General features: G+C 42.4%; 1 protein-coding gene across 3 annotated transcripts in view; it reads right to left on the bottom strand.

The window, feature by feature from the left end:
* The window catches only part of LRRK1 (leucine rich repeat kinase 1), a 109,589-nt gene that overhangs the window by 39,008 nt on the left and 45,595 nt on the right, over positions 1-24,986 (bottom strand). For all 3 annotated transcript variants that reach the window (XM_038418730.2, XM_043494558.1, XM_043494559.1), the window contains 11 exons: positions 20,331-20,557; positions 19,824-19,951; positions 19,373-19,536; positions 18,434-18,571; positions 14,049-14,161; positions 12,742-12,818; positions 6,992-7,121; positions 6,035-6,147; positions 4,564-4,778; positions 1,300-1,464; positions 132-304 (listed from right to left, as the gene is read on the bottom strand). In XM_038418730.2, coding sequence (XP_038274658.1) covers positions 132-304; positions 1,300-1,464; positions 4,564-4,778; positions 6,035-6,147; positions 6,992-7,121; positions 12,742-12,818; positions 14,049-14,161; positions 18,434-18,571; positions 19,373-19,536; positions 19,824-19,951; positions 20,331-20,557 — 1,643 coding nt within the window. The remainder of the gene's footprint in view (positions 1-131; positions 305-1,299; positions 1,465-4,563; positions 4,779-6,034; positions 6,148-6,991; positions 7,122-12,741; positions 12,819-14,048; positions 14,162-18,433; positions 18,572-19,372; positions 19,537-19,823; positions 19,952-20,330; positions 20,558-24,986) is intronic.

Here is a 24,986-nt window from a genome sequence, read left to right as displayed (position 1 = left end):
ACAAAGCTAATGAGTTTTTAGATCTATTGTTGCCAAGAAAACATAAAATTTACAAAAGCTACTTACATTTAGGGGCCATAAAGTATAACCCACTGATTGATACACAGTGATATAAGAGATATTGTACTTACTGTAAGTGCTTGAATGTGATATCTGGAAAGCCAGTAGCTCTTGATCCAGAAGGAGAGCGACAAAGAGCCAGGACATATGCTCTAAGAGTTGCTATCCTCTCAACGCGAAATTTAGTTTCAATAAGGTCAAGGTGTGTTCCTACCACTAACACGACAGAATTCGGGGCTTTGGCCTGAAAGGAAAAATATGGACCCTGATTTGCCCCGAACTATGTAATGTATGGAACTGACAAGTGATCAGAAGTCAAGGAATACATTTCACCAAACTCAATGGGATCTCTTAGACTTAAGTGGAGAAGAGTCAGAACCAAACCCCTGGATCCAAACAACTTTGAACTTCAGGGAAATTTGGATCTAGAACCAAACTGTGCTGCTAGCCCCTTTCTCAGGGTACGTCCACACTACAATTATGGGTATCTGCTGTCAAGCGGAAATACCAGAGCTGCCTTTACTCTAGCTAGCTCAGGTACCGGAGCAGTGAAGCTGCAACAGTACAATCTTCAGCACAAGCTTTACAAGTCCCTTGGAATTCTGGATAATTATGTGCATGCTGCAACAGTTTCACTGCTCTGATGCCTGAACTAGCTCGATTAAAGCTAACTTGGAAATGTCTACACAAGCTACAGTCACACCCCATGTTTCCAGTGTAACTATACTCTCTGTTATGGTATTAACTCAATCTCCAGATCCAAACACCACTGAACACTGAATCTCAACCCTGTAGCTCGGACCTATCTTTATGCATTGGAATAGAAATTCAGCCACAGAGAGCACTGGAGACCTACATATCTGAACTAAAAAATGTTAAAACAGAACCTCTCTGGGCCAGAAGAACAGAATAAGTGCGACTAACCAGCACAAGATAGAAACTGCTTAGAAATCCCCTCAAACCAAACTGTGACTAGGCACTAATGAGTATTTGCAGCTTTGTCTTAGTCTGAATTTACAAATCAGCTTTTGTTTCACTCTCTGATGTGCTCAGATGATGAATTTAAACCATTAAATGTAGTGACCTATCTATGGTACCATGGCAATTTATATCCCAAGAACAACATAAAATTCACAGATAGATGAGCTTATAAGAGAGGTTCTAAATGAAGGTAAAGCATCCCCGTTGATGGGCAGAAATACGACTAAAAAAATCCCACAACCCAAAGGGACTTCTTACCTCAATGTTCAGCAGCCAGAACTGAAGGTTTGTAACAGCCTCTTCCCCCAGTGCCAGGTTCCATACAACTATGTACAATGCTTTGTCCGTGAAGAAACACTGATTGACTGTCGACATGCTTGCTGGGCCCCCGATGTCCCAGACATTGAATTCCACGGAATCAATCTACTTAGACAAAGAGAAGTGGCCATATAAAACAGCTACAGTAAGTCATGGGACGATAACAGCTGATGTCTAAATTGAAGCGTAATGCATGCCATTAGAACAGTATCGATGTTGCAATTGTGCCTCAAGGAAATCAAAACTAACAAGCAATTATTAAATGTGGCTGCCACTTGCACGCAGGAAATTGGAACTAATTCCTTGCTGCTAAAGCTATAGGTGCACTGCTGGTACTGGTAAACCTTCAGCTAATGCTCCAGCCCAAACAAAAGACTGATTCTGAGCCATGTAATTCACTGGCTCAGGAATAAGAACTGTTTCCATACTTGATTGCGGCATATTTGATAGACTTGCTAAAGCTAGTTAGTCAAAAAGTGAATCATAATGAGCTGGGGTACAGGGAAGCCCCCTGCAGAAACCATTTTCATTCCACAGAAGGTATGTCTACATCTTGAGCTGGACGGGTAAACCCTGGTCGAGCTACTAAGCCGAAAACAGAGCAGCTGCAGCAGGGCCTAGCTGCCTTGAGTACAATCCTGCCCAAGACCTCTAGGCACATACGTGGGCGACCAGACCCTCCTACCACTGCCACTACATTTCTATTTTTAGCATGGTATGTCTCCTTGAGCTAGAATTCACATCTCCAGCTCGAAATGTAGACGTACCCTTAGTCCCGATTCACATCAAGGCTGAGTTTACCTTCCACAAGGGCAGGATCTGTCTAGATACTTTGGTGTTCAAAGCTTCTCATGCCACTGATTAACACCTGCTGGGTGTCATTAGAAACCCTGATGCCAGGTGCAATGTAATGCCAGAGACGGGCCAAAAGAGCACTCTCAAATCCAGACTCCTGTGAATTTAATAGGAAGTTTTAAAGTACTGCATCCGACTCTGCCCCCTACAGCTTGGGATCTATCTATGGTGCTTATAAACCCCCATCAGTGTACTATCTCAGTATCTTTTGTGCATTTATCCGTGCAAGCCAGGGGCAATGGAGTCCTCCTAAAAGTGGGGGGCCCCCGAAGCCCCGCCCCCTCTGCGGTCCACATCTGCCGCTCCTCTTCCCCCCGAAGCCCCGTCCAAGGTAGAAGCCAGAGCCAGGCCAGGGAGCCTGGGCCCCTCCGCCTGCCTGGGATGCGGGAGCCCGAGAACAGCACTGTGTCCCTGCCTCCTGGGATGCAACTGAAGGAGAAGGCTCATTTCTACTGTCCTGTGGTGGAATTCAATGATAGTAAAGGCAGAGTCTTATGGCTACATAGAGCCTGATACTGTCCTCATATTGGGGTAAATCAGGAATGATTCAAGATAACAGAGTTACACCATTGTAAGTGAGGTAAGAACCAGACCCTTTGGCCATTGTTTATAGGATTCTAGTCCTTTGCAGATCAGGCAATAACTTTGTCAGAATATTAAATTCCACTTTAGAGGCTTAAGACTTCAAACTGGATTTTCCTGATCAGTGAAGTGTTGCCTGGAGGCTGCATTCTGCAGAAATGCAGGAGATAACTTGGTTAATTGAACGGTGCTCCATGGATGCTGATCCTTGGAAGATTTGTATCTCCAGGGCTCTCTGTTCAATAACGAACATCTCCATGTTCCTTCACTAGGCTGTGACTTACTGCACCCAACTTAGAAAGAATGGAAAAGAAACACCCTAGCCTTAAGGAAAAGTTCCATGGAACCAAATAGAAAATGTTTACATTTCTATAGCTGATTTGAACCCTACAGAATTCATCCGTGCTTTACAATTCTATAAGTTAGTTCAATTAGCCATAAAGTATCATTCTCCATTAAATTCCATAGGATTGTACAGTAAATTCGGTTACGTTTCTGTAGGATCCTACTGGTCTCATCACAATTAAACTCTATAAGGCTTTATCATAAAGGACTGGCAGAAATGTCTTTCCCTTTTCCACCAATCTAAAAAATGTTTTGCAGCATCTGTTTTCTATTGGAATTTTTCTTTTTAAACTGTCCCCTTTTCTCTTCCATAGGAGCTTTCCTCACAGAGCCTGATTTAATCTTTCATATGGTAAGCATCTATTTAAAACATGGCATAAGGTCTGCCAAAAATGGGGAGGGCTCAGTGTCTTGAAACAAACAGTTTAGGGGAAAAAGCTCTTGGCCCTCTGAAGATTTGAACACAGTTGTTCTGCTGCAGTCCTGAAAGTGGTGCTACAGCCACTGGTTATAAGCCAATATTTGGTTTCACCATGCTCTCTCTGCTCAAGAGTGTACATTCTTGTCCATACATTACCTAGCAAAGCAGTATCTTATATCTATGACCACTCATTTCTCTTCCAAATCCTTATTTTCTACTTGGAAGCTGGCAAATAGGGCCATTGATTTCAATCAGTTCCCTGAGTCAGATTTTCAAAGATAACTAGCTACCTAAGATGCAGACAGGCACCTAATGGGATTTGCAAAAATGCCTACATGAGTTACGTTCCTAACACCCACTGAAATCAAAGGCAGTTAGATGACTCTCCTTAGATGCACTTGATTTCAAGGGGAGTTAGGAGCCCACATACCTTTGTGGATCTGGGCCTTAGTGCCCAGAATAAAATGATGAAGGGTTGTCAGAACTAGGTATGTTTAGTAGAAAGGGAAAATGTGAGAAATGACTAGTGATTAACACAGGCAGTGCTTAATTTGTGCCAGGGCTTGCCAGAGCTGAGCCCGGCACCTCTAGGCTTGACAGTTCATAGTTCCGGCACCTCCAGGCTTGCCGCATCAGTTATGAATGTAAAAAAAATTGCTTGAGCCCTGCCATGTCTTTCATTACAAATTAAGCACTGAATAAAGGATGTTTTAAAGAGGGCAAAGACCACCAAGCAAAGAGTGAACCAGAAGAAAGAGTTTCAGGCTGTACTAAGAAAAACATTTTAACTACAGTGTAGGAATGTAGACAACTGGACAATGAAGCAAGCTGACAAAGGGAATGGTGAATCACAAGAGTACATTAACACCATCTACAAGGTCTAGTTTAGGGTAATGAAGTCAGTCTAGCACTGTTTTAAGGGGAAGACTACATGACCCACTGGAGATCCTTCCTGCTCCAAACCATTCTACACTAGCAAACTATCTCTGACCATTATTCACCTTGGCTTTGAGTCCAGCTGGTTTCTGAAGCTCCCATTTTGTTGTCTGTATGGTGGCATCACTGTGCATCATCTGTGGGGTTTTCCCTGTCTGCAAGATCTCTATAAGTGTTGACTTTCCCTGCCGCGGAGGACCGACAATAATCATCTTCATCAGCTTGCATTTTTCTGCTTTACGCAGCTGTGCCCGCAGGTATGCTAATATTGTTTTAGGGCCTATTGGAAAAAAGGGTGAACATATCCTGTGGTTAGCAATGTGCAGCAGGGCACATTTAAAATCTATTGCAGCAGGTATGCCGGTAATATAAGTATTTTCACTGCAGTTTCTCTGTTGATTGAAAGGGCTCAGAGAATAAACAAAAGGAACAAAATTCCTAATGGACAGACCTGATCCCACCAAAAAGTCAACACAGCAAGAGGCTACAGTGAGTCAGTGTAAAGAAAAAAAAATACTTTCATTTTCACTCTTCAAAAGCTCAAAGGAAACACAAAACACTAATACAGCATTGGGCAAATACTCAGCACAATCTTATACTTTCATGTTTCTACTTAAAACTAGGTTTAGACCACAGCCCTTGATTTAAGAAAAATTAGGTTTTTTTAAATAAAAGACTATGCTGTTATAATTGGTCCAAAACATGACAGCTTACACAATAATGTTATTCTGCAGTGTTTTGGGCCATTATTGAAAAATACTTTAGAAGGGCTGTCAAAATATTATAAACTATTTGCAGTCCTATAAAATCCACCACAAAAGTTCTCTGGCATAATATATTGCCAACAAAAGGTTGCATTTATAGGTCATTTTTCTGACGTAAAAATCTTTCGTAAACGGAACCAATAGTTGGCGTTTCGCACTGAGGGCTGAACAGTGGCGCAACCAGAATTTTCCCAAGATGGGGGCCTGGAACCAGAAGAGGTGGAGGAGGCTGCATTAGGAGATGGTTCACAGCGTTCTGGGAAATGGGGAGCCAGATGCAGGGTGTCTTAGGAGCCAATGCCCCAGGAAGAGATGCAGCCCCCACTTCAGGCCATGCTGGTGGCTGACAGCTTCAATTGCTGCTTCTTCCCCGTCTCCAAGGACTGGCCCTGGGTGAGGCGGATCAACTGTGGTCTCTCAGCCTTTCCCATGCCACCAAAGAAATCGGAACCAGCCCAGATCTCTTCCTGCCTCCTCTCCCCCCTCCTCCCCTCAGAGAGACTAGAACCTCTCTCTGTGTCCCCTCCCCTTCCACTGGAGAGCCTGGAAGACACTGTGTGGTAGCATCCATGGCCAAGAGAGGGCCTGGACCCCTCCCCTGTTGTGTCCTGGGGTTGACTTTGCACTGTGTGGGAAGTTCCCTATGTAATTCCTTTTAACATTTCCTATGCAGATACAGTTCTTTCATGTCCAAGATGATTAAAAAAAAGTGATTCTGATGCTCTGTTCAAAGAGATGAATTTATTAAAATATGTGTAGAATACAGACTTACCCTCTTTTATGATCTCTGCAGGAATGTTGCTGATATTTAGTTCCTCAATATCCAGCTGCCAAAGATTAGCCAGCTGTCCAAGTTCTGGAGGGAGCTCTCGGATACCAGGGTTACTGTTGGAAAATAAATCAATCTACCAACAACTAGGCTTTGTAAGTACGTAGCTACTGGTAGGGGCTCCCATATTACACAATTCTGTCTTTACAAGATCTGCCCCTCTCTTCCATTAACATTTTCATAATAGTCAGCACTTCCATAGCGATTTCCATCTTCAAAGTGCTTGGTAAAATTTAATTAACCCCCACAGCATCCCTGTGAGGCAGGTGAGTGCTATAATCTCCAGTTTGTAGATGATGAAGCTTGGGCAGAATGGTTAAAGCTCACGGGTACAGAAGGAGACAGTGGAGAGTCAGGATTAGCATTCCGGCCAGCAGCATCCAGTTCTCTGCTCCGCCCATTAGAACCACTGTCCTTACTCTAGAATTCAAAGGTTAAAATCTCCAACCTAATTATACAAATTTATGGGCCCAATCCTATGAGCTGCTGAGTGTCTTCAACTCCCTCTGACTTTACATGTGCTCATCCCCTCGACTCTACGGCTATATCTACATTTGGAGATTGGGCTGAAGCAGACATACTTGCGCTAGCTTTCACCAAATTAGTGCATTAAAAATAGTAGTGTAGATGCAGTAGCACCGGCAGCAGCAAACAGTGGCAAGGTTGAGTATGTACCCACAGGGTCTGAGTGGGGTTGTACTTGGGGGCGGCTCGCTGCTGCCCGAGTTACCATGTCTACACTAGTATTTGTAGCATGCTAGCTCAACGAGAGCTAGCATGTGTCTATCTAACGGATCTGGGAATCACATCCCCAGCTTGTAGGGTAGATGTAGCCTCAGAGAGAAGGTTGGTCGTCAAAGTAGCAGAGTAATAATGTGGCTTTTCATGGCATGTACTTACTTCCCTAAATAAAGCTCTGTTAGACCTTTCAGAAGGCAAATGGATTGTGGGACGGTGTCTAGCTGATTGTCATTTACATAAAGGACTTCCAGAGACTCACTCAGGAATGCCGGAAACTCCAAGAAGGGACCTGAAACAACACGAGAGAAAATAAATGCTGAGATGAAAGCAAACAGAACATGCCACAAGGCTCTAGACCAATAACCCTTGGTCTTTCACATTTCAGTGAGGTCATTAGGTAATTGAATTAGTTACCATGAAACAACACATGCAAAGCAAGTGACCACCAACAGAAACAATGGTAATAAAGCATCCAGGCCCAGATTACGGTTTTTACAATCACAGCATTGTTGGATTTTGCCCTCGTGTAGAGGTGCAAATCCCCAGCAGTGAACTGAGACCTTCTACCTGTGGAGCACTGAGGCAGACCGAATGTCTCCACAGTCACTGATGGGAATGTGTCTAGAAGAACATTTAATTTTTCTTTTTTGGTGGAGTAGCATGTGTTTCCTTGTGGTTGGACAGCGTCTGCTCTGAGATGCATCACGGTCCGAGCAATGACATCCATGCCCAATCCAGCCACATAACTTGCACGCAAGGAGTACAAACACTGGGAAGTTTGTTCCCTGCACTCTCACAAGAGCAGCCAAAATGTGGCCACAATACTGTCTGATGACTACATGTAAATAACTCAACAAGAGTTCAGGGTGAGCAGAGAATCAGGTCAATTTATGCAATTAACCCTGCACAGACGGGGAGCTAGCGAGCAGCAGGATCTGCCAGTGACTACAGATGAGACAATGTAGGCCCTCACCACAGGCAACAATAAAGCTAAGATTTACTCAAGGGCCCCAGATGGAGGTATAGAAGAAGCTGCATTGATCTGGAATGATGCTGCACAAAGACCTATTTCAGACTGTCAACCAGTGAATGACAGAATGATATGAGCAAGATTTCAGAAACACTATATAAAAGTGACCATCAATGCTACGCCCCAACAAGAGAATACAATGATGACGATAAGGATACTTTTTATAATGTTCTTCAGAACCTCATCAGTAAGTCCCACATGATGATATTTTTATTGTTATGGGTGATATAAATGCTGTGGTGGGGAGAGACAATCATGACATGACAGACATAAAGGGCATAGGTGAAACCAGCTCACTTAACAGTGAACACTTTCTTGAATTATGTCAACTGAACCATCTTATTGTTAGAGGGATACTCCTTTATCATACACCACCATAAAACAATGTGTTTCTCACCTGATGGCAAAAATCATATGAATAAAGTTCTGATTGTCACCTCAAGACATCCAAGTTTACAGAAGGGCAGATGTAGGCAGCGATCATCAACTGTGCATTGCCACAGTGAAAATGAAATTGAGGAAAGAACCAGTAAAGTGAATCACAAGAAAAATTAACGTCTTTAAATTTGAGGATGTAAACTCCTCAAACACTCCTGGGTTCAGTTCACTCATTTTTTGACTCGTTATGAATTTAATCTTTTTAGTAAAAAGAAAAGGAGTACTTGTGGCACCTTAGAGACTAACAAATTTATTAGAGCATAAGCTTTCGTGAGCTACAGCTCACTTCATCGGATGCATCCGATGAAGTGAGCTGTAGCTCACGAAAGCTTATGCTCTAATAAATTTGTTAGTCTCTAAGGTGCCACAAGTACTCCTTTTCTTTTTGCAAATACAGACTAACACGGCTGCTACTCTGAAACCAATCTTTTTAGTGTTTTTTGCTCCTCTTCAGTATGGATGAATGGAACTAATCTAGCTATAGACAGACAGATTCAGTCCAACCTGGACACACAGGAGTAACTACCAAAAATAGCAGCAATGCTCCCAATTCATTTCCTAACCCTAGATAGAAGAGAGTGTGTTATGTTAGAACCAAGCTCGAAGTGTTTATGAATTGTAATTATTTATTCATGAATTATGTATGACTTTTCTGGCTTGGGTCTGGATTTTCTGTTAAAAGAATTCCCATCCTAAAAATATTTTTGGATGGGTAAACTAAACAAATGCAACCACATGCATATGCAAGAAGTTTATTCTGAGTTTTATCAACCTAGTGTACTGAATATCCCTAAATCATCCTCTGTAAATAATTTCCTAGACATAAGTAAACAGTTTACTTGGTAAAACTATATTAAATATAGGGAGCTTTTTGTATGAAACTGATGCGTTCTGACTCCTGTCTTCACTAAATGTCCTTTAAACTCCTGGTCATGTCCTCTGGTCTCACCAAGCTGCACTTGGGACAGAAGGAGAAGCTAGGAGACAAAGGTGATTTTACTCCATCTTTGTGGCTGTCCAATCCTGGCGCCAGCCAGGGAGCTGGTTTGGCCCCTGGCCCAAGTTTAGTCGCACCCAGATATCCACGTATCAAAGGGGACATTCTAGCTAGGGACTGTCGGAGAGCTGTGGCGCTCAGGCCATACCCCTTTCACTAGGTCCCACCCCCTTTTCTAGGGGAAGGGCTTGTTAGGAAGACTGGGCTGGCTCTGCATTGCTTGGGGATTCTCATTGCACAAGGAATCCCCAGGGAGCTGGTTAAACCAGCTTTATATATCTTTGCACGGCCAGAGAAGGACAAAGGAGCTATGGCAGGGCTGAAGGTCTGGCCCTCTGAATCTGCATCTTCTTGTTATAACATTCATGGTTCTTATTTCAACATAACACACACCAATCCTTTTTGCTGAGGCCCTTCCCATTTGCAGCTGATTGCTGGATCGACATACCCTAGCCCATACTGACAAATGCACCTCTTATCCCCCTGCTCCATGACCTGACAAAAGTGCCTCCATCTCTCCTTTTGTCTCTCCTTCTCAGCTCCTCTCTTCACATTACTCGACAACGGTAGGCACAGAAGATGGGCATTAACTGGAATAGCCGGAGGATTTGTGTGGGGTGGGGTTGGTAGTAAGGCCAGGACAGATCTTTGGCTCAAAGCATCCCTGGGGTTAGTTCTCCGTTCACGCCCCCGTCCCCCAGCTGTTGTAATAGCTTTACAGAGAGGATATGATGCCCCTGATGCTGACAAACTCTTTAGAACAAAGGTTCAAGGTTATATTCCCACATATTCTACACTCGGGATTGATGTCACAGCATTTATTTTTCTAGGTAAATCCTGCTATTTCTCTTTTCATTTGTAACTAGTCAAAGAAAATCTTACGCACAACAGAGATTTATTTTCTTCATATGAACACACACATTACTTGCTGGATAGCAGCTTCTACCTCCACCGAGAGGAAATTTTGCAAGTTTCATGGTTCCATAGAATTTAAGGCCAGAAAGAACCATTAGATCCACCAGTCTGACCTCCTTTGTATCACAAGCCATTAAATTTCACCCAGTTAACCCTATATTGAGCCCAATAACTTGGGTTTGAACAAAGCATTTCAGTCCTTGTGTCTCTTGTGTGCCACAGGCAGAGAACAAGAGAAATCATAAGAATGGCCATACTGGGTCAGACCAAAGGTCCCTCTAGCCCAGTATCCTGTCTTCTGAGAGTGGCCAATGCCAGGTGCTCCAGAGGGAATGAACAGAACAGGTAATCATCAAGTGATTCATCCCCTGTGGCCCATTCCCAGCTTCTAGCAAACAGAGGCTAGGGACATCATCCCTGCCCATCCTGGCTAATAGCCATTGATGTACCTACTCTCCATTAACTTATCTAGTTCTTTTTTGAACCCTGTTCTAGTCTTGGCCTTCACAACATACGCTGGCAAAGAGTTCCACAGGTTGATTGTGCATTGTGTGAAGAAATACTTCCTTTTGTTTGCTTTAAACCTGCTGCCTATTAATTTCATTTGGTGACCCCTAGTACTTGTGTTATGAGAAGGAGTAAATAGCACTTCCTTATTTAATTTCTCTACACCAGTCATGATTTTATAGACCTCAGTCATATCCCCTCTTAGTTGTCTCTTTCCCAAACTGAAAAGTCTCAGCCTTATTAATCTCTTCTTATACGGAAGCCGTTCCATACCCATAATTATTTCTGTTGCCCTTTTCTGAACCCCTTTCCAATTCCAGTATATCTTTTTTGAGATGGGGCGACCACACCTACACACAGTATTCAATATGTGGGTGTTTCACGGATTTATATAGAGGCAACATGATATTTTCTGTCTTATTATCTATACCCTTCTTAATGATTTCCAACATTCTGTTCGCTTTTTTGACTGCAGCTGCACATTGAATGGATGATTTCAGAGAACTATTCACAATGACTCCAAGATCTCTTTCTTGAGTGGTAATAGCTAATTTAGACTCCATCATTTTATATGTATAGTTGGGATTATGTTTTCCAATGCCTGAGGCCCCTGCAATGGCTGGCTATTGATTAGATGAGGTGTGCCTGGATGATGTCAGCAGGTGATCCATGCTCCATGCTGCAGAGGAAAGCAAAAAACACTCAAGATCCCTGCAAATCTGACCGGGGGGGAAATTCCCTCCTGACCCCAAATCTAGAGATCAGTTTGACCCAGAGGATTTGAGCAAGCAGCCAGGCATCTAAGAAGAGGATTCTCTCTGTGACCTCAGATCCATCTGTCAGGTGTCCTGTCTCCAGCTGTGACCAATCCCTGATGCTTCAGAGAAAGGCAAAACTACTCCCAGAATATATCTGGCCAATGGTGCCCCACGTGAAAAACTCCTTCCTGACCCCTGTAGCCAACCAGCTAAAGCCCTGAAGCATGAGATTTTATTATAGTCTTTGTCTTAATGCAGATTTGCAAGGGTCATGGGTGCGTTGCAGGTAATGCTTCTGCTTTGTCCATGACCCATAAAGAAAGGGGAAAAATAGAGGGATTCATTCATAGTGCAGTGAGGTGAGACTATATGGTTAGTGGACTATTCTCAACATGATGTCCAGGGCAATGTTAACGGTCACCACAAAACCTAAATTTTATTCCGTTCTGTGCAATTCCCTAGGGACACTGTAAAATGCACTGTCAGGAAGGTACTCCCAAGGGAGAATGCAGCACATAAAAGATCAGAGTGGCCTAAAATAAAAATAAACAAACAAAAAGAAAAGAAAAGAAAATTCCACAGAGATTAGGGATCAATGTGGATATCTTCATATGGTCTTTTGAGCTTTTTGAGCTTTTGAGATTTCACAGATGGTAATCCAGAAAATCTCCCGCCAGACCTTTGGTAATCATCAAAGAGGCAAAGGGCAAAATCTGTCTTGCAAGTTCAGCAACACAGTTGTATTGCCCTTGGGATCATCTAATTATTGGTTCATTTCCCTATCTCAGTGAACTAAAGGGCACACTAGCTAGAGTGACTAGCTTTTCAAAACACGTACTCCCAACAGAAATACAATGCATCCGATGAAATGAGCTGTAGCTCACAAAAGCTTATGCTCAAATAAATTTGTTAGTCTCTAAGGTGCCACAAGTACTCTTTTTCTTTTTGCGAATACAGACTAACATGGCTGCTACTCTGAATCAAGCACTTTAGTAATTTTGACAAAGATAGAGACTGATAGTTCAGGAAGAGAAGCAGGTTTCACCCACTAGCCATTTGGGCAGAGAGGATAGACCAGTTCTACAGTAATTTGTACGATAAAAGCATTTCCCATCTTATTTACATGTCACTGCACTAAAAGCTGTAGCTGTGCTGATACTGACCACTCATCTGCCAGACTCCAAGAGGATCCCTGTACCCTTGGAATTCACTTGGCGCAATTGACCATCTCCTTCCCAGGAGAGGAGGTCACCACATACCATACCTGCCTCTGTGCCTGCACGCACTCGGTTTCTTGTGGTAAAAAAGGAAATCCGCTTTGTTTTAAACCCCTCCTCACTCCTGCAGACAAAACAAAATGCACAAAGCGATGCTTGAGAAAGACAAAGCCACACTGGGGGACATTCACATGAACTCGTACTGTCATGGGCCCAACCTTTGGGACCTCAGCACCTTGTAGGATTTGGACCTCTGCAAGGCTTCATAATGTCAGAGTACAGCCTTTGCTGGTTCCCGTTCCATGTATGTGGAAGGGGTGTCTGAGTCACACAGTTCAGTAGCAGTTCTGAACACCACCAAAACTCAGAACCATCTGGACCCAAGAGTTTTGGTTCAGACTCATCTCTGTCATTCAGCATATTAGCCTAGCTCTGGGGCATCATGTTGATTCCATTTGGGAAATGCACTCTTGACTTTGTGTTCTCTTTACTGGTATCAAGGTTTAGGAGATTGTCAAATAGCAAATTGAGAGACCCTGGAGAATAGCCTTTTCCTACTGCAGCTAGCACTCCTCTGACATGATGACCCATGAATGCTATTGTGGAGGTGGACCGAGACATTTCTAAAGCATTTATACATCCTTGTTTATTGACATTGACCATGCAGACTAGTGGCAGGGCAAATCATAATGAATCTAGCAGAGCTGCTGGGCAAATGACATACATGCAAGCCGGATGCGCTGACAGTCACCGCTGGAGAAGGGAACAGACCTGCAAGTCTGCTTATCATACGTCCTTATAATGTTCTCTAAATGGAAAAAACATCACTCCGAATTTTTGTTTTCTTTTCTAAATCACCAAAGTCATTAGTCTGGCTATGGGCTAATGGCCTGTTACATTTTAATGAAAAAAAGAAACCCAAAGATTATTAACATTTTTCAAAACATGTACTCCCAACAGAAATACAAAAGTTTAAGCCCAGACAAAATGCTTATGGTTAAGATATGCTCCCCACAAATAAGTACTTGCATTGGTAAACCACTCAGAGTGAAGCGTGTTCTACATTTTATTACCACTAATAATTATTCACTCATGATATAATGTCATGTGCTATATTCAAAGGAACTATGAGTAATATTTCTTCAAGGCCACAGGTGTACAAGACACTTTGGAGATGCAATAGAAGATGTGGTCCATGTTCTACGGATAACTATATGCTATATAGAGGGAATTAATCCAGCGAGTCTGTAAAAGCATCATCACTTTCTACCACATGTAAGGGATCGGTTTTGTTATTAATTTTTAATCTTTAGTTTAAATTTTATCTCTGACACAAACTAAAAGGAACACTTACTTCCCAAGCTGATTCTTAGAAAGATCCAGTGATTTAAGTTGCCTGCAAGTCCACTTATCTTGAGAAGGCAACGAAACTAACTGATTTCCCAAAAGCTTCAGTGACACCAGCGCCTGAAAGAGGAATAGACAGCACTTACAAGAAGCAATCCATTAAACAAGCAGAAAGAGGTTTGGTAAGTACAGCTGCTTAAATCACAGGAAAACTAAGAAAGCACTTCTTATTTAACAAAGATACTAGCTTCCTAGTATATAAACATTCCCTTCCTTAACTCTCTCCAAAACACACATTTAGTGCATCTCCTTGTACAAAGCAATGCAACTTTTAGCCCAACACAATTACTGAAAGATTCAACTATAAATTCCAAATGTCAGCTTTGGTGTTAATGAAACAGTCCCATGTAGATAAGAGATATGTTTCATATGGATACTATGCCATATGTTTGTCATAGGTGTTGCATATGTGTGTGGATTAAGATATGAATGGGCCCTCTCCTAGTAATTCATATTTCAGATTATATATTCTCTTGTATAAATCCAAAATGTAAAATGTGAGCTACCTATACAGTAGAATCTGCATATATTTTTGTTACATGTGTTTAGATTATTAAAAGTAGATTTACATTTCCTTTCACCATTTATACTATTGGTTTACTCTTTACTTGTACTCAGTTTCATTTGCTTGCTCTCATGCATTAAGTAGCATCATGGAGATATGGTAAAATTCCAAATACCACCTCCCTCCTAAAAAGTTAATTGAAATTTACAAAAAATTGATTTATGCCAGATTTTGTAAACCTCCCCACTCTCCCACCTTGCTTTACAAATAAATTTGAAGCTAAAACCATTTGATGGTGTCCCTTTAATAAAACAAAAGTAGATTTTCATTGAAGAGATGTTCTCAAGATAGGAAGGCAACAGGACAATACCAAAAGGCACTATAAAGTGCTTTTAAAAACTGGACAAGAAGATAGTTCTTGAAATGTGTCAGTATTAGATGGAAAATTGGGGATGAGGGGTTCTCCCATGAGAAATTTCAACTTTTGATTAAAAAATGTTTTGGCCTAAAATTGAAACTTTTGGGATTTTTGGCCACAATGTTTTTGTTTTTTCAGCAAGTCAATGTTTTCCATGAAAATATTCATTTTGTCAAAGATCCAATTATCCATAGGAAAACAGTTTTTGACTGAAAATTTAATCAAGTCCTAGTCAATACATTCCCTGATGTGATCTGAGATAAGCAGAATTCTAACCTAGAAATGGCAAATTCTTTCTAGCATAATTCCACTGAAGTTAGTGTAATATACCCAAAGTCAATGGAGTTATGCCAGCAGAGAATTTGGCCCTAGGTATTTTAGACACCATTTATGTTCCATATGCCATTAAGGTTTAGTGTAAATGGTGGATACCACTTAAGAGGCTGTGCTGGCATGGTGTGGCAAGTACTTAATCAAGCCACAATAATACTGTCTCAGAAAGTGAGACGGTTTCTCTGTGATGAGGTCAAATAGAAGAATAAGAAGTCGGAGTGGGACCAGGGTAGCTGCCTATCATCAGGTAAGTAGGTCGGTATTTAATGTGTAACATGCACAGTGCCAGGACAGGGGCACACCAAAGCTTTGACATAATGCTAGAAAAGTAACAAATATAGATAACTGTGAAATATTAGAGGAGGCCATTGGAAGGGAACTGGTGAAGGAACATGCTGAGTCAATTTAAATGCTGGAATTGAACGACACTAGAGTCTTCCAGAGAAGTATAAACACATTAACCATACAGCCTTCCCCCTACTCCACTCCCACATTTTGTCAAAATCATTGCACATTTGGAATCAACCTCAAGAAGAATCTGTCTCCACCCAACACTTTGTGCCAAGTTCCCTGCAGGTATCACCACAGATTTCCAGAATCGTGACTGTCCACTGGCAAAGTTTCAGGGGGATGGGGCACTGTCAGGAGCAAGAAATGGAGCATAGTAGGTAACTTCCTTCTCTTTTCTGCCACAACACACAATAAGGGAACTGTCATATAATTTAAAACAGAGTGGAAAAAGCTACTGTCACTTACTTATGACAGGGGCTGCATGAGTCAACTTGTAAGGGATCTGGAAACATGACAGGACTGCTTTGCATATGTCCCTCAGAGAAAAGTTCCTGGTCTTTCTCCAGGAGTGATCAACTTCTCTAGAGAAGTGAGCCATGACTTGGAAAAGTACCAGCTTCTTTGGAAAAGGATAATGGTCTCTACAGAAAAGCTGACAAGGACCTTGTGTAGGAACATCTGTGCTGCACAAGGAATCACAGAACATGAGCTGGTTTAGCTTCCTCTTCTCTTGCCACATCTGAACAATGACATATCTAAATCATATTCTTTACTGTGGACCAGAGCCTGCCTTTAGACCTAGCACTGACCAAAGGGTGATGGGTGAACTACAACATTCCAGCAGCAGCATTATGCCAGAAATGCTCCTCTGAGACACACCTCTTCCTTGCTCCATGGGCTTGGGATAGTAATTTACTGCTGGCCAGTGAGCGTGTACGCACATGCGGGCTGGCACCAAAGTTCTGCCCATTTTCCACCCCTCGCCACCTACATAAACCTAGAGAGGGTGCAAGTGGGTGAGTAGTCCCATTTACTCCAATGCACCCATGCCCAAGATGAAGGTTTACTGTTCTTATTTCCTCCGATTCCCTTATGCACACATGTAATCACATCTCAGTCTAGCTCTGGGTAACTTGGGTGAGTTGGCATTTTTTAATGTTATCTGATTAGGACTAAAGAAACAGAGATGTGAGCTGGAGCTACCTACAATGCCCAAGTGCCTGCCAAAGTATGCCAGCTTCTAAATCACACAGCCCAGTGGAGAATTTATCCAACTCCACTTAGACATGCTGCCCTGGGAGCTATCACATCATGCACAAATCCAGCCTTCCATAAACAAAAACTACAGTGTAGGATGAAATGTGACCCTGGAGCACCATCTAGTGTCCAGCATTTGCTGTGTCGACTGAATCCCTCCCATTTGTATTTTTACTATCTTCAGAGAAAAAAAGTTATGGTAAAGTAAAGTAAAGTAAAAGTGATGTTAAAATCAATAGCACATAGATTTCATCCTTCCGGAGATGTGCCAGGATAGAGGAAATGATGAGCAGAAATCATTAAAAATATATGTAATGAAAAGGCAACTCACACATGCAGAGGTCAGTTTAGCCTTCTGCAAATAATAATTTAGGAAGAAAATGATCTTCTTTGTTCCTATTAGCGGGACAAAGCCAGAGGCATCTCTCTACCACGCTCCTCCTTTCCCCTGTGGGCATTCCATTGAGAACAGGCTAGCTGAGTGGGATTGGGGAGGGAGGTGAAGAATTATTTTCAGTGGCATTGTTCTCCCACTAACTTTATGGGGATTTCAAGTGAAATCAGGGATGCCCAGGATGGCTTCTCTTGAATGTGGTTTATGTTACAGCTTCCTATCAGATGCTTTTCCTGCTACAACTGCTCCCTTGGTGTCCAAGTAAACTGACTTAGACAGACATGGACATATGCTGTCACCACTCAATTTTCCATGTTGGGTAGAGCTGTGAAAAATCTTGGGACTTTCACAAATACTTTCCTTGATTTCAATCCACTCAAGACTATGCCCCCGTGCTTCACAATCTGAAATGGAAACTCAGATGAAACCGCTGAGTTCTGCCTTGTTTCATGTTGAAAACACAAATTCTGAACAAGTTTGGACCAAAGTTTGAATCTGTCCTATTAGCTGGAAAGAGGCCCTGCATTTGCATGAAAGGTTTGTCAAACACAATGAACCTTTCAATGAACCTTGTCTGTGCTTTGAATTTGTAACTCACCTTAATACAGATTTGTTTCATATGCTACCAGGTTTCAAAGCAAGTATTTCACACAGCACTAATGTGGACCCAATAAACAATAATACTTTCTGCTTATAGTGCTTTCTGGGACAGATTAACAAACTGGCCTTCCCTTTTGCACTCATAATGACCTGTGGGTGCAATTAAGTTAGATATTGGATGTCTAACTCTGACTTGCAACTACCAAATGGAGGTTGGTTTAAAAAAATGCAGTCCTAAAGACACAGTTGCAGGCACCAAAATAGTTCTCAAAGGAATCCTAAAGCATATTACAAACAATACACAAGGATCATTTAGGACATGGCTAAAGTGCACCTTTGGGGAAAATGGGGCAGCTATTTAATATTGCATGGAAGGCCTGCACAACAGCTCTGTATAGGGAGTAAAGAGACATTATCCTACTGAACACACAAAGATCCTCTAACCCCTTGTTCATAATCACATACCCGCTGCAGTTGGTGTTCCTGTCCTGAATAGGTTCTGTTGAAAAAGCTCTAGGAGGGTTTTACACTTACTTCAAGTTGGAAAAGTCCTTGTGGAACTTCATTTAGTGAGTTCTCAGAAAAATCCACTTCTCTGAGGTGATGTTTCCAGAAAACAGTCAATGTGTCTGGGAGGGACTCCAATGAATTTCTAGATGCTTTACAACATTTCTGGAAGCATGAAAAACAAAATACTGAGACAATAACAAATTCTAAGACACATACATCTTTCAAGAAACATGCTAATCAATTGTCACAGGTTTTATACATTAACACGTTTGATTCATGCAGCCTTCCTAGTTTTTTTTTTTTAACTACTGCATAACAAGGAATTGTACACTTGTAGGTCTAAGATCCCATTCCTGCAAGTCTAATTCCAAGCAACCCCCAATAAACTCTACAAGCATACACCTAATTGATAGGCAAATCCATTTTTAAGGATATGCATTCTAATTGTTACTTTGAAGACTGTAACTCTTCCCCCACAAATATATATTTAACCAACAAAATACATTCTTGCACTCAATATTTTTTACCACTATCCATGAAACACTGACATTTATCTCCTCCTGAAATACACAATGACATGCGGGTATTGATGTCTCATAATGTATCCACTGGCTTGATTAAAGTTAATCTGAAGGAAGGCTGTGGGTTTTGTAACATGACCCAGTACATCCTTCAGTCATATACCCAGGGTCCAAGCTGTTTGCTTTATCCATGGCAGCGGTACCATTGGCCCTACTGGGAATATCCATAAGAACAGAGTTGAACTTCAGTGGATCTCCAAAAAACCACCTTGAAAATCCAAAAGTTAAAATCACCCTGGTATCACCACTGCACTGAGAGACCAGCTTTTCAGCCTAAGAAGCTAGACAGAGTCTTAATGTAGCACATCCCATTTCTTTGCACTGTCCTGTGAGTGGAAAGCTTTCCTCAGTCTTTTGCTCCCAGCAAAGCAGTTTGACTTACCAAGGGGCAGGCCCAGGGGTCTGGAAACACCTTCAGATTGTTTCTGGAAACATTGAGGATCGTTAGGGATTTGAAGCAGTAAAGGAACAGTGTGGGGAGCTCCACCAATCTGTTGTCAGACACATCAAGTTCTTGCAGTTTCCTTAATCCAATCCAATTAGTTGCTAGAAAATACAAACCACCACAAATTTAGTGAAGGGCTGTCACTCGGGGTCTAATCTTGCATAGTGCTCAGTACTTTGTGGGTCTGATCCAAAACCCAGTGATGTCAGCAGAAAGACTGTTGACTTCAGTGTGCTTTGGATGAAGATCCCATAGCTGTACTAAGCACCCTCACAACCACCATTGGCTTTGGTGGATTAGGGGTCAAAGGAAGCTTGGGTGCCCCTTGCAAGATCAGGCCTGGGACTGAAAAGTGTAAGGGTAACACTGATCACTGGAGCTAACATACCACTTTCCTCATCAAATAACTTTTCCAGATAATTTTTGGTGGCAATGAGTTTTTGAAGTTTTATGAGATGAAGGAATCCAGAAGGGAGAATACAGAGCCTGTTGATGGACACATCCACCTCAAGTAACCTGCAAGTGTGGAAAAACATCCAACAAAACATAAATAAAAGCATGAGCAATGTCTAGTGTTGTATAAAGACATCTATTTTATCACATTTTTAGCTCCCCTTGGGCAGAGGTATGACATATTCTCACAAGCCATGACAAAAGCCACACTTTAAAACATGATCATCCTGATAATTAACTTGGAAATAACTGTATTATAAAGTATGGAGCAGAACTGAGTCTTCGTAATGAAAAGATAAAACCAAGAAGCTCTTCATCTGCCCAAGGGGCATAGGTTCATTTGTTCTCTTCAGGTTTCAGTCTATCACACATGTACAACTGATTGATCTGAAGCAGCTCTTTGCACTTGCTATCCTTTGATTTAAGGATACAGCACACATACCTTGTGCATATAATTTCATCGGATGACTGGACGCTGGGCAGTTCCGTCAGCTGGTTGTCAGATAGGTTCAGTTTCCTGAGGTTTATCAGTCCCCACGGAATCACGGATGGGAGGGAGGCCAGGCAGTTGGCAGACAGATCGAGCTCAGTTATCTGACATGAGATATCAATGAGCCAGTCCAGATCCACCCAAGGCAGCTTGAGATTTGACCAACTCACAGACAGTGCCTGTATGCCAAAGAAAGAACAAAAAGCAATTTTAATATGACTCACTTGCCTTATGGTAATAAGCCAGGGCCTGTTACAATACTAACAAATCATCAAGTGAGCTGTAAGTGCTTCACTTTCCATGCAACTAGCTTCTAGGAACTCAGATGACCCAGCTATGAAATAATGCATTGATGTCAGAGGCCCGGATCACGAAGCTGCTACGTGGGCTTCATCCAATGACCCAGTGCCCAGCCTAAGCAGTGGAATCGCTACAGAGGTGGTCCAGGGTGAAGTGGTCTTCCATGAAACCTACACACTCTTCTCTGTAGGATACAGGTAGATCCTCAAACCCTGCCCTATCCTATACTGTGTAGAGAGAGGAGCTCTGTGCCATCCAGAAGGCACTCAGATACCTCAGTGATGGACACAGCCTGAGAACCTACATGTGGATACATACTGCAAGTCCTTCTTAAATCCCAGCTTCCCCACCTCTTTCGTGTCTTGAAGCTATACCAGGTCCTTTGCCAGGGGGATCCTTGCACCTCTGGATGTACAGGTTAGATTTCCTCCAAGTGACACTCTTACAAGGACTAGTTTAGAGTTGTTCGTGTGAAGCAGGTGCAGGATTGCACCCACATCTGAGATGTGGGGTGAAGAGTGCTAAGCACTCAAGGAGTGCTGCTTAAGAGCTTCTGGAAAGGAGTCAGTGCAAGCCCATAAGGAAGATATGCTGCACTTGGGTAAAAAATTTCACACACCAGTGTAGTCAAACTATGGTAAATTACACTAGTGCAAATCACATGTACATGAGAGGTCTGTACCACTGCAGCAACATCAGACTAGCAACACCAGTCCAAAACTGCCCAGTCTGGACCGGCCCTAAGAGGGAGTTCCAGTACGAGATTAGCAGCAGTAGAATAAGATTTATCGCTGGTGGGCTGTTTGCTAGAATACATAATATTTTCACATGTATCATTCTTCCCTATCAAACCTTGGAACATCACCAACTCTGAGCCATTTCAAGGAGTGTTTTACAAAGGCATGTCCAGACCACGGGAAGAATGAGAGCTGCCCTACTGGAAAGAGAATTTGTGAACAGGGGAAATTTGCTCATGAAGTTAGAAATAAATTGGCAAAATAGCACCATTTGGGCAGCAAACTCCATTGCTGATACTACAGAGGCCTGTGAGAACAGGACAAAAAGAACACTGTATCCTTTGTTCAAAGAAAATCTGAAAGTTGTTAAAGGCTAAAACAAAGTGGAAGCCTGAACTAACATGAACACTTGGGAAAATGTGACCATCTAATGATCATCTCTGTATTGAAAAAAAAAATGGGCAACACTTCCAAAAGTGCCTAAGTGACTTGGAAGCCTAAGTGCCATTAATTTGGTTGGAGGCACAGGCTGCAAAGTTCCTGAGTAACATTTGAAAATGAGATTTAGGTGCTTTTGAAAATTTACCCCAAGAGAGGCTTCAGATGCTATAGCAGGGGTGGGGAACCTATGGCCCATGGGCCGGATCAGGCCCATGTAAATTTCATCTGGCCCACAGCGCTGGAGCTGCAAGTGCTGGCTTGCCCCGCCGCAGGGGTTGGGAGGGGGAGAAGTCCTGAGTCTTGGCACTTCTTCCCCGGGCTGGAGCTGCAATCGCCGGCTTGCCCTGCCACAGGGGAAAGCCCCAAGCCTCCGTGCCCCCCATGGAAGGTGAGGGGCCAGAGATTAATTTTTTTATGTGCGTCAGTGGCCTGTAACAGAAAAAAGGTTCCCTACCCCTGTGCTACACGATATAATGCTAAACCCTAAAAACTGGGATTAATGGAGTGATTCATGAATGCACCACCAGGAGGCAGCAAGCAACTGATAAGCTGATTTCATTTCCTTTAAAATTCTGAATTTATAGCCCCGTGATTTACTTTTACATTTTATTTTAAATTAAAAGGAAATACAAGGGTGGTTTCCAGGTTGATCCCAAATGCTTATTTGGTATACAGAATTCCAGATAAAGAATAGCAAGTGGGAAGATGCAGAGGAAAGTGGAATTATTATGAATAATTGTGCAGTCTAACAAATAACAGTAACAATATACAGGATACATATAGTTCTTTAGACATAAAAACACTTAACCAATATTCACTAACGAAACCTCAGAAACTCCCTGCGAAGTAAGAAGGAAATTATTATTATTATCCCCATTATGCATATGGGAAAAATGAGGCACAGAGGGCCTTGGACTTGCCCAAGGCCACACACATCACACTGCTGTGTGGCCATGGCATCTGACACAGGCTTCACCAGTCCACAGTGAGAAATCAAATTACCCAGGGCATCCAGTGCAATGGTGACTACAGAGCACCCTGTGTAAAGTACATTTCAGAGATTTTACAATGACACCAAGTGAATGCAGTTTTATCACAGAGTCTCTTGTGCCTGTCCATTTAATGGTCTGTGCATTACAAACCCCAGTGGCTATATTTTATATGTCAACTGTAAACATTTACTCCCAGCTGAAGCTTGTATCAGCCCAAAAGCCAATTTATTTACAGCATTAGACAAAAATCAGTGGGCAGACTTTGGAGTTATGGTATAAAGAGGGCATAAAACACAGACAGGCCTGGGCACCCTCCTCCACTGCCATCATTCCAGAATACAATCAGAAGGATGGTGCCAATTAGTGCTGGCACAACAGGGTTGTGGGAGTTAATAAAACTTCAGCTAAATCATCCCCAAACTTGGGAAAAACTCTTCCATATGAGGAGAGAAAACATGGGCAGATAAGCTAGCAGAATTTCTTTCCGGTCATTACCCAGATTGCCCCTTCACCAGGAAGAGGTGGGGGAAAGATTCAAACATGTGGGATTCAAGAAGCTTATCTAAGGCTAGGTCTACACTAGAAGGTTTACCAGCTTAGCTATACCAGCAAAACCTCCTAGTATTGACAAAACTTATACCAGCAAAAAGTGCTTTGGCCTGTATAGCTTATACTGATTTTACACCACTATAACTGCATCTACCCAAAGGCTATGTGCCAGCATGGAAAATCTGCAAAACAATCAATCAAAAAATCACACCCCTAACCAACATTACTATGCTGGTAAAAGTTTCTAGTGTAGACCTGGCCTCAGACAATGTTAAGAGGGGACTAGATCACAGTCTGTAAGTATCTCCCTGGGGAGAAGATTTCTAATAGTAGAGGGTTCTTTAATCTAGCAGACAAAGGCACAGCGAGATCTGATGGCTGGAAGCTGAAGTTAGATAAATTCAGACTAGAAATAAGTCTGTTATCCGTGAGGGGAACTTACAATTGGAACAACTTCCGCAGGGGATTCTACATCACTTAGAGTCTTTAAATCAAGACTCGATGTTTTTCTAAATGACATGCTCTGATTCAACCAGAATTTATGGGCTTGATGCAAGAGTGACCTGGGCTTGGTCTAGCCTTAAAAGTTTTGCCAGCTATGTCAATTAAAGAGGTGATTTTTTACTGACATAGTCGTGCCAGGGAAAGCTCTAGTATAGGCACAGTTATACTGGCAAAAACAGTCCTTTTGCCAGCACAGCCTGTTTTGTTTGGGGAACTGGTCCAAGCTATGCCAGCAAAATGATCTTTCCGCTGGTATAAACTGTGTCTACACTAGGAGGGTTTGCTGATATAACCAGAAAACTTCTTATGTGTAGAAACGGCCTGGGTGAAATTCTACGGCTTGTTATGCAAGAGGTGAGAGTAAATCATAATGGTCCTGCCTGGGCTTAAAAATCTACAAATCTAGGGAACAAGAGGCTGTCCACTGATTGCCTTGCTCCCCACATCTCTGACACCTGCATCAGGAGGCAAGATTGGGAATAGCGTTTGAGCTGGTACCACAAAGGTGATCATAGTATAAGTATCTAGGCAGAAAGACAGACAAGTCATGTGCTGTCTACTCTATCATTCACCTAGCCCTGCAAAGTATTTCTCACTCCGTGGAGGAGTGCACCAGGGGCAATGACTCAATGGAAATCAGCCATCTTCTTAGCCTGCCTCCTCCCAGCTGCTGTGCACCTGTGGAGGTGCTTCCACAGGAGGAGGCAGGTAAGTGGCAATGCCACTCCCACCCTTTGGTATGAGAGGAGTCTGATCTGGGTCCCTTCCCCTTATGGGAGCAGAGGGAAGAATCAGATCCCCTATATAAACAGAAGAATTGAAATATTTCATCAGTTTCTAATTATTATTTCAGTGACAAGGTTTGTTTTCATTTAAACATCAGGAGACGCTAGGCCTGAGAAGCAGAGCACAGCAACCGCAACAAGCAGTCCTTGGCACAGGACTGGGGGGAAGGATTTGGAAACAAGGTGGCTGTATGCCACCTTTGTTCCTCAGTACCTATCCTGGGGCCAGTTGGCAGTCACATGATAGCCTCATTATTACTCTAAAGCTATGTCTACACTACGAGCCAGGGTGTGATTCCC

Source organism: Dermochelys coriacea, chromosome 10 (assembly GCF_009764565.3).
Source record: "Dermochelys coriacea isolate rDerCor1 chromosome 10, rDerCor1.pri.v4, whole genome shotgun sequence".
NCBI lineage: Eukaryota > Metazoa > Chordata > Testudines > Dermochelyidae > Dermochelys > Dermochelys coriacea.
The sequence above is the reverse complement of the archived record's forward strand: the minus strand, read 5'-3'. Positions and strand labels throughout refer to the sequence as shown.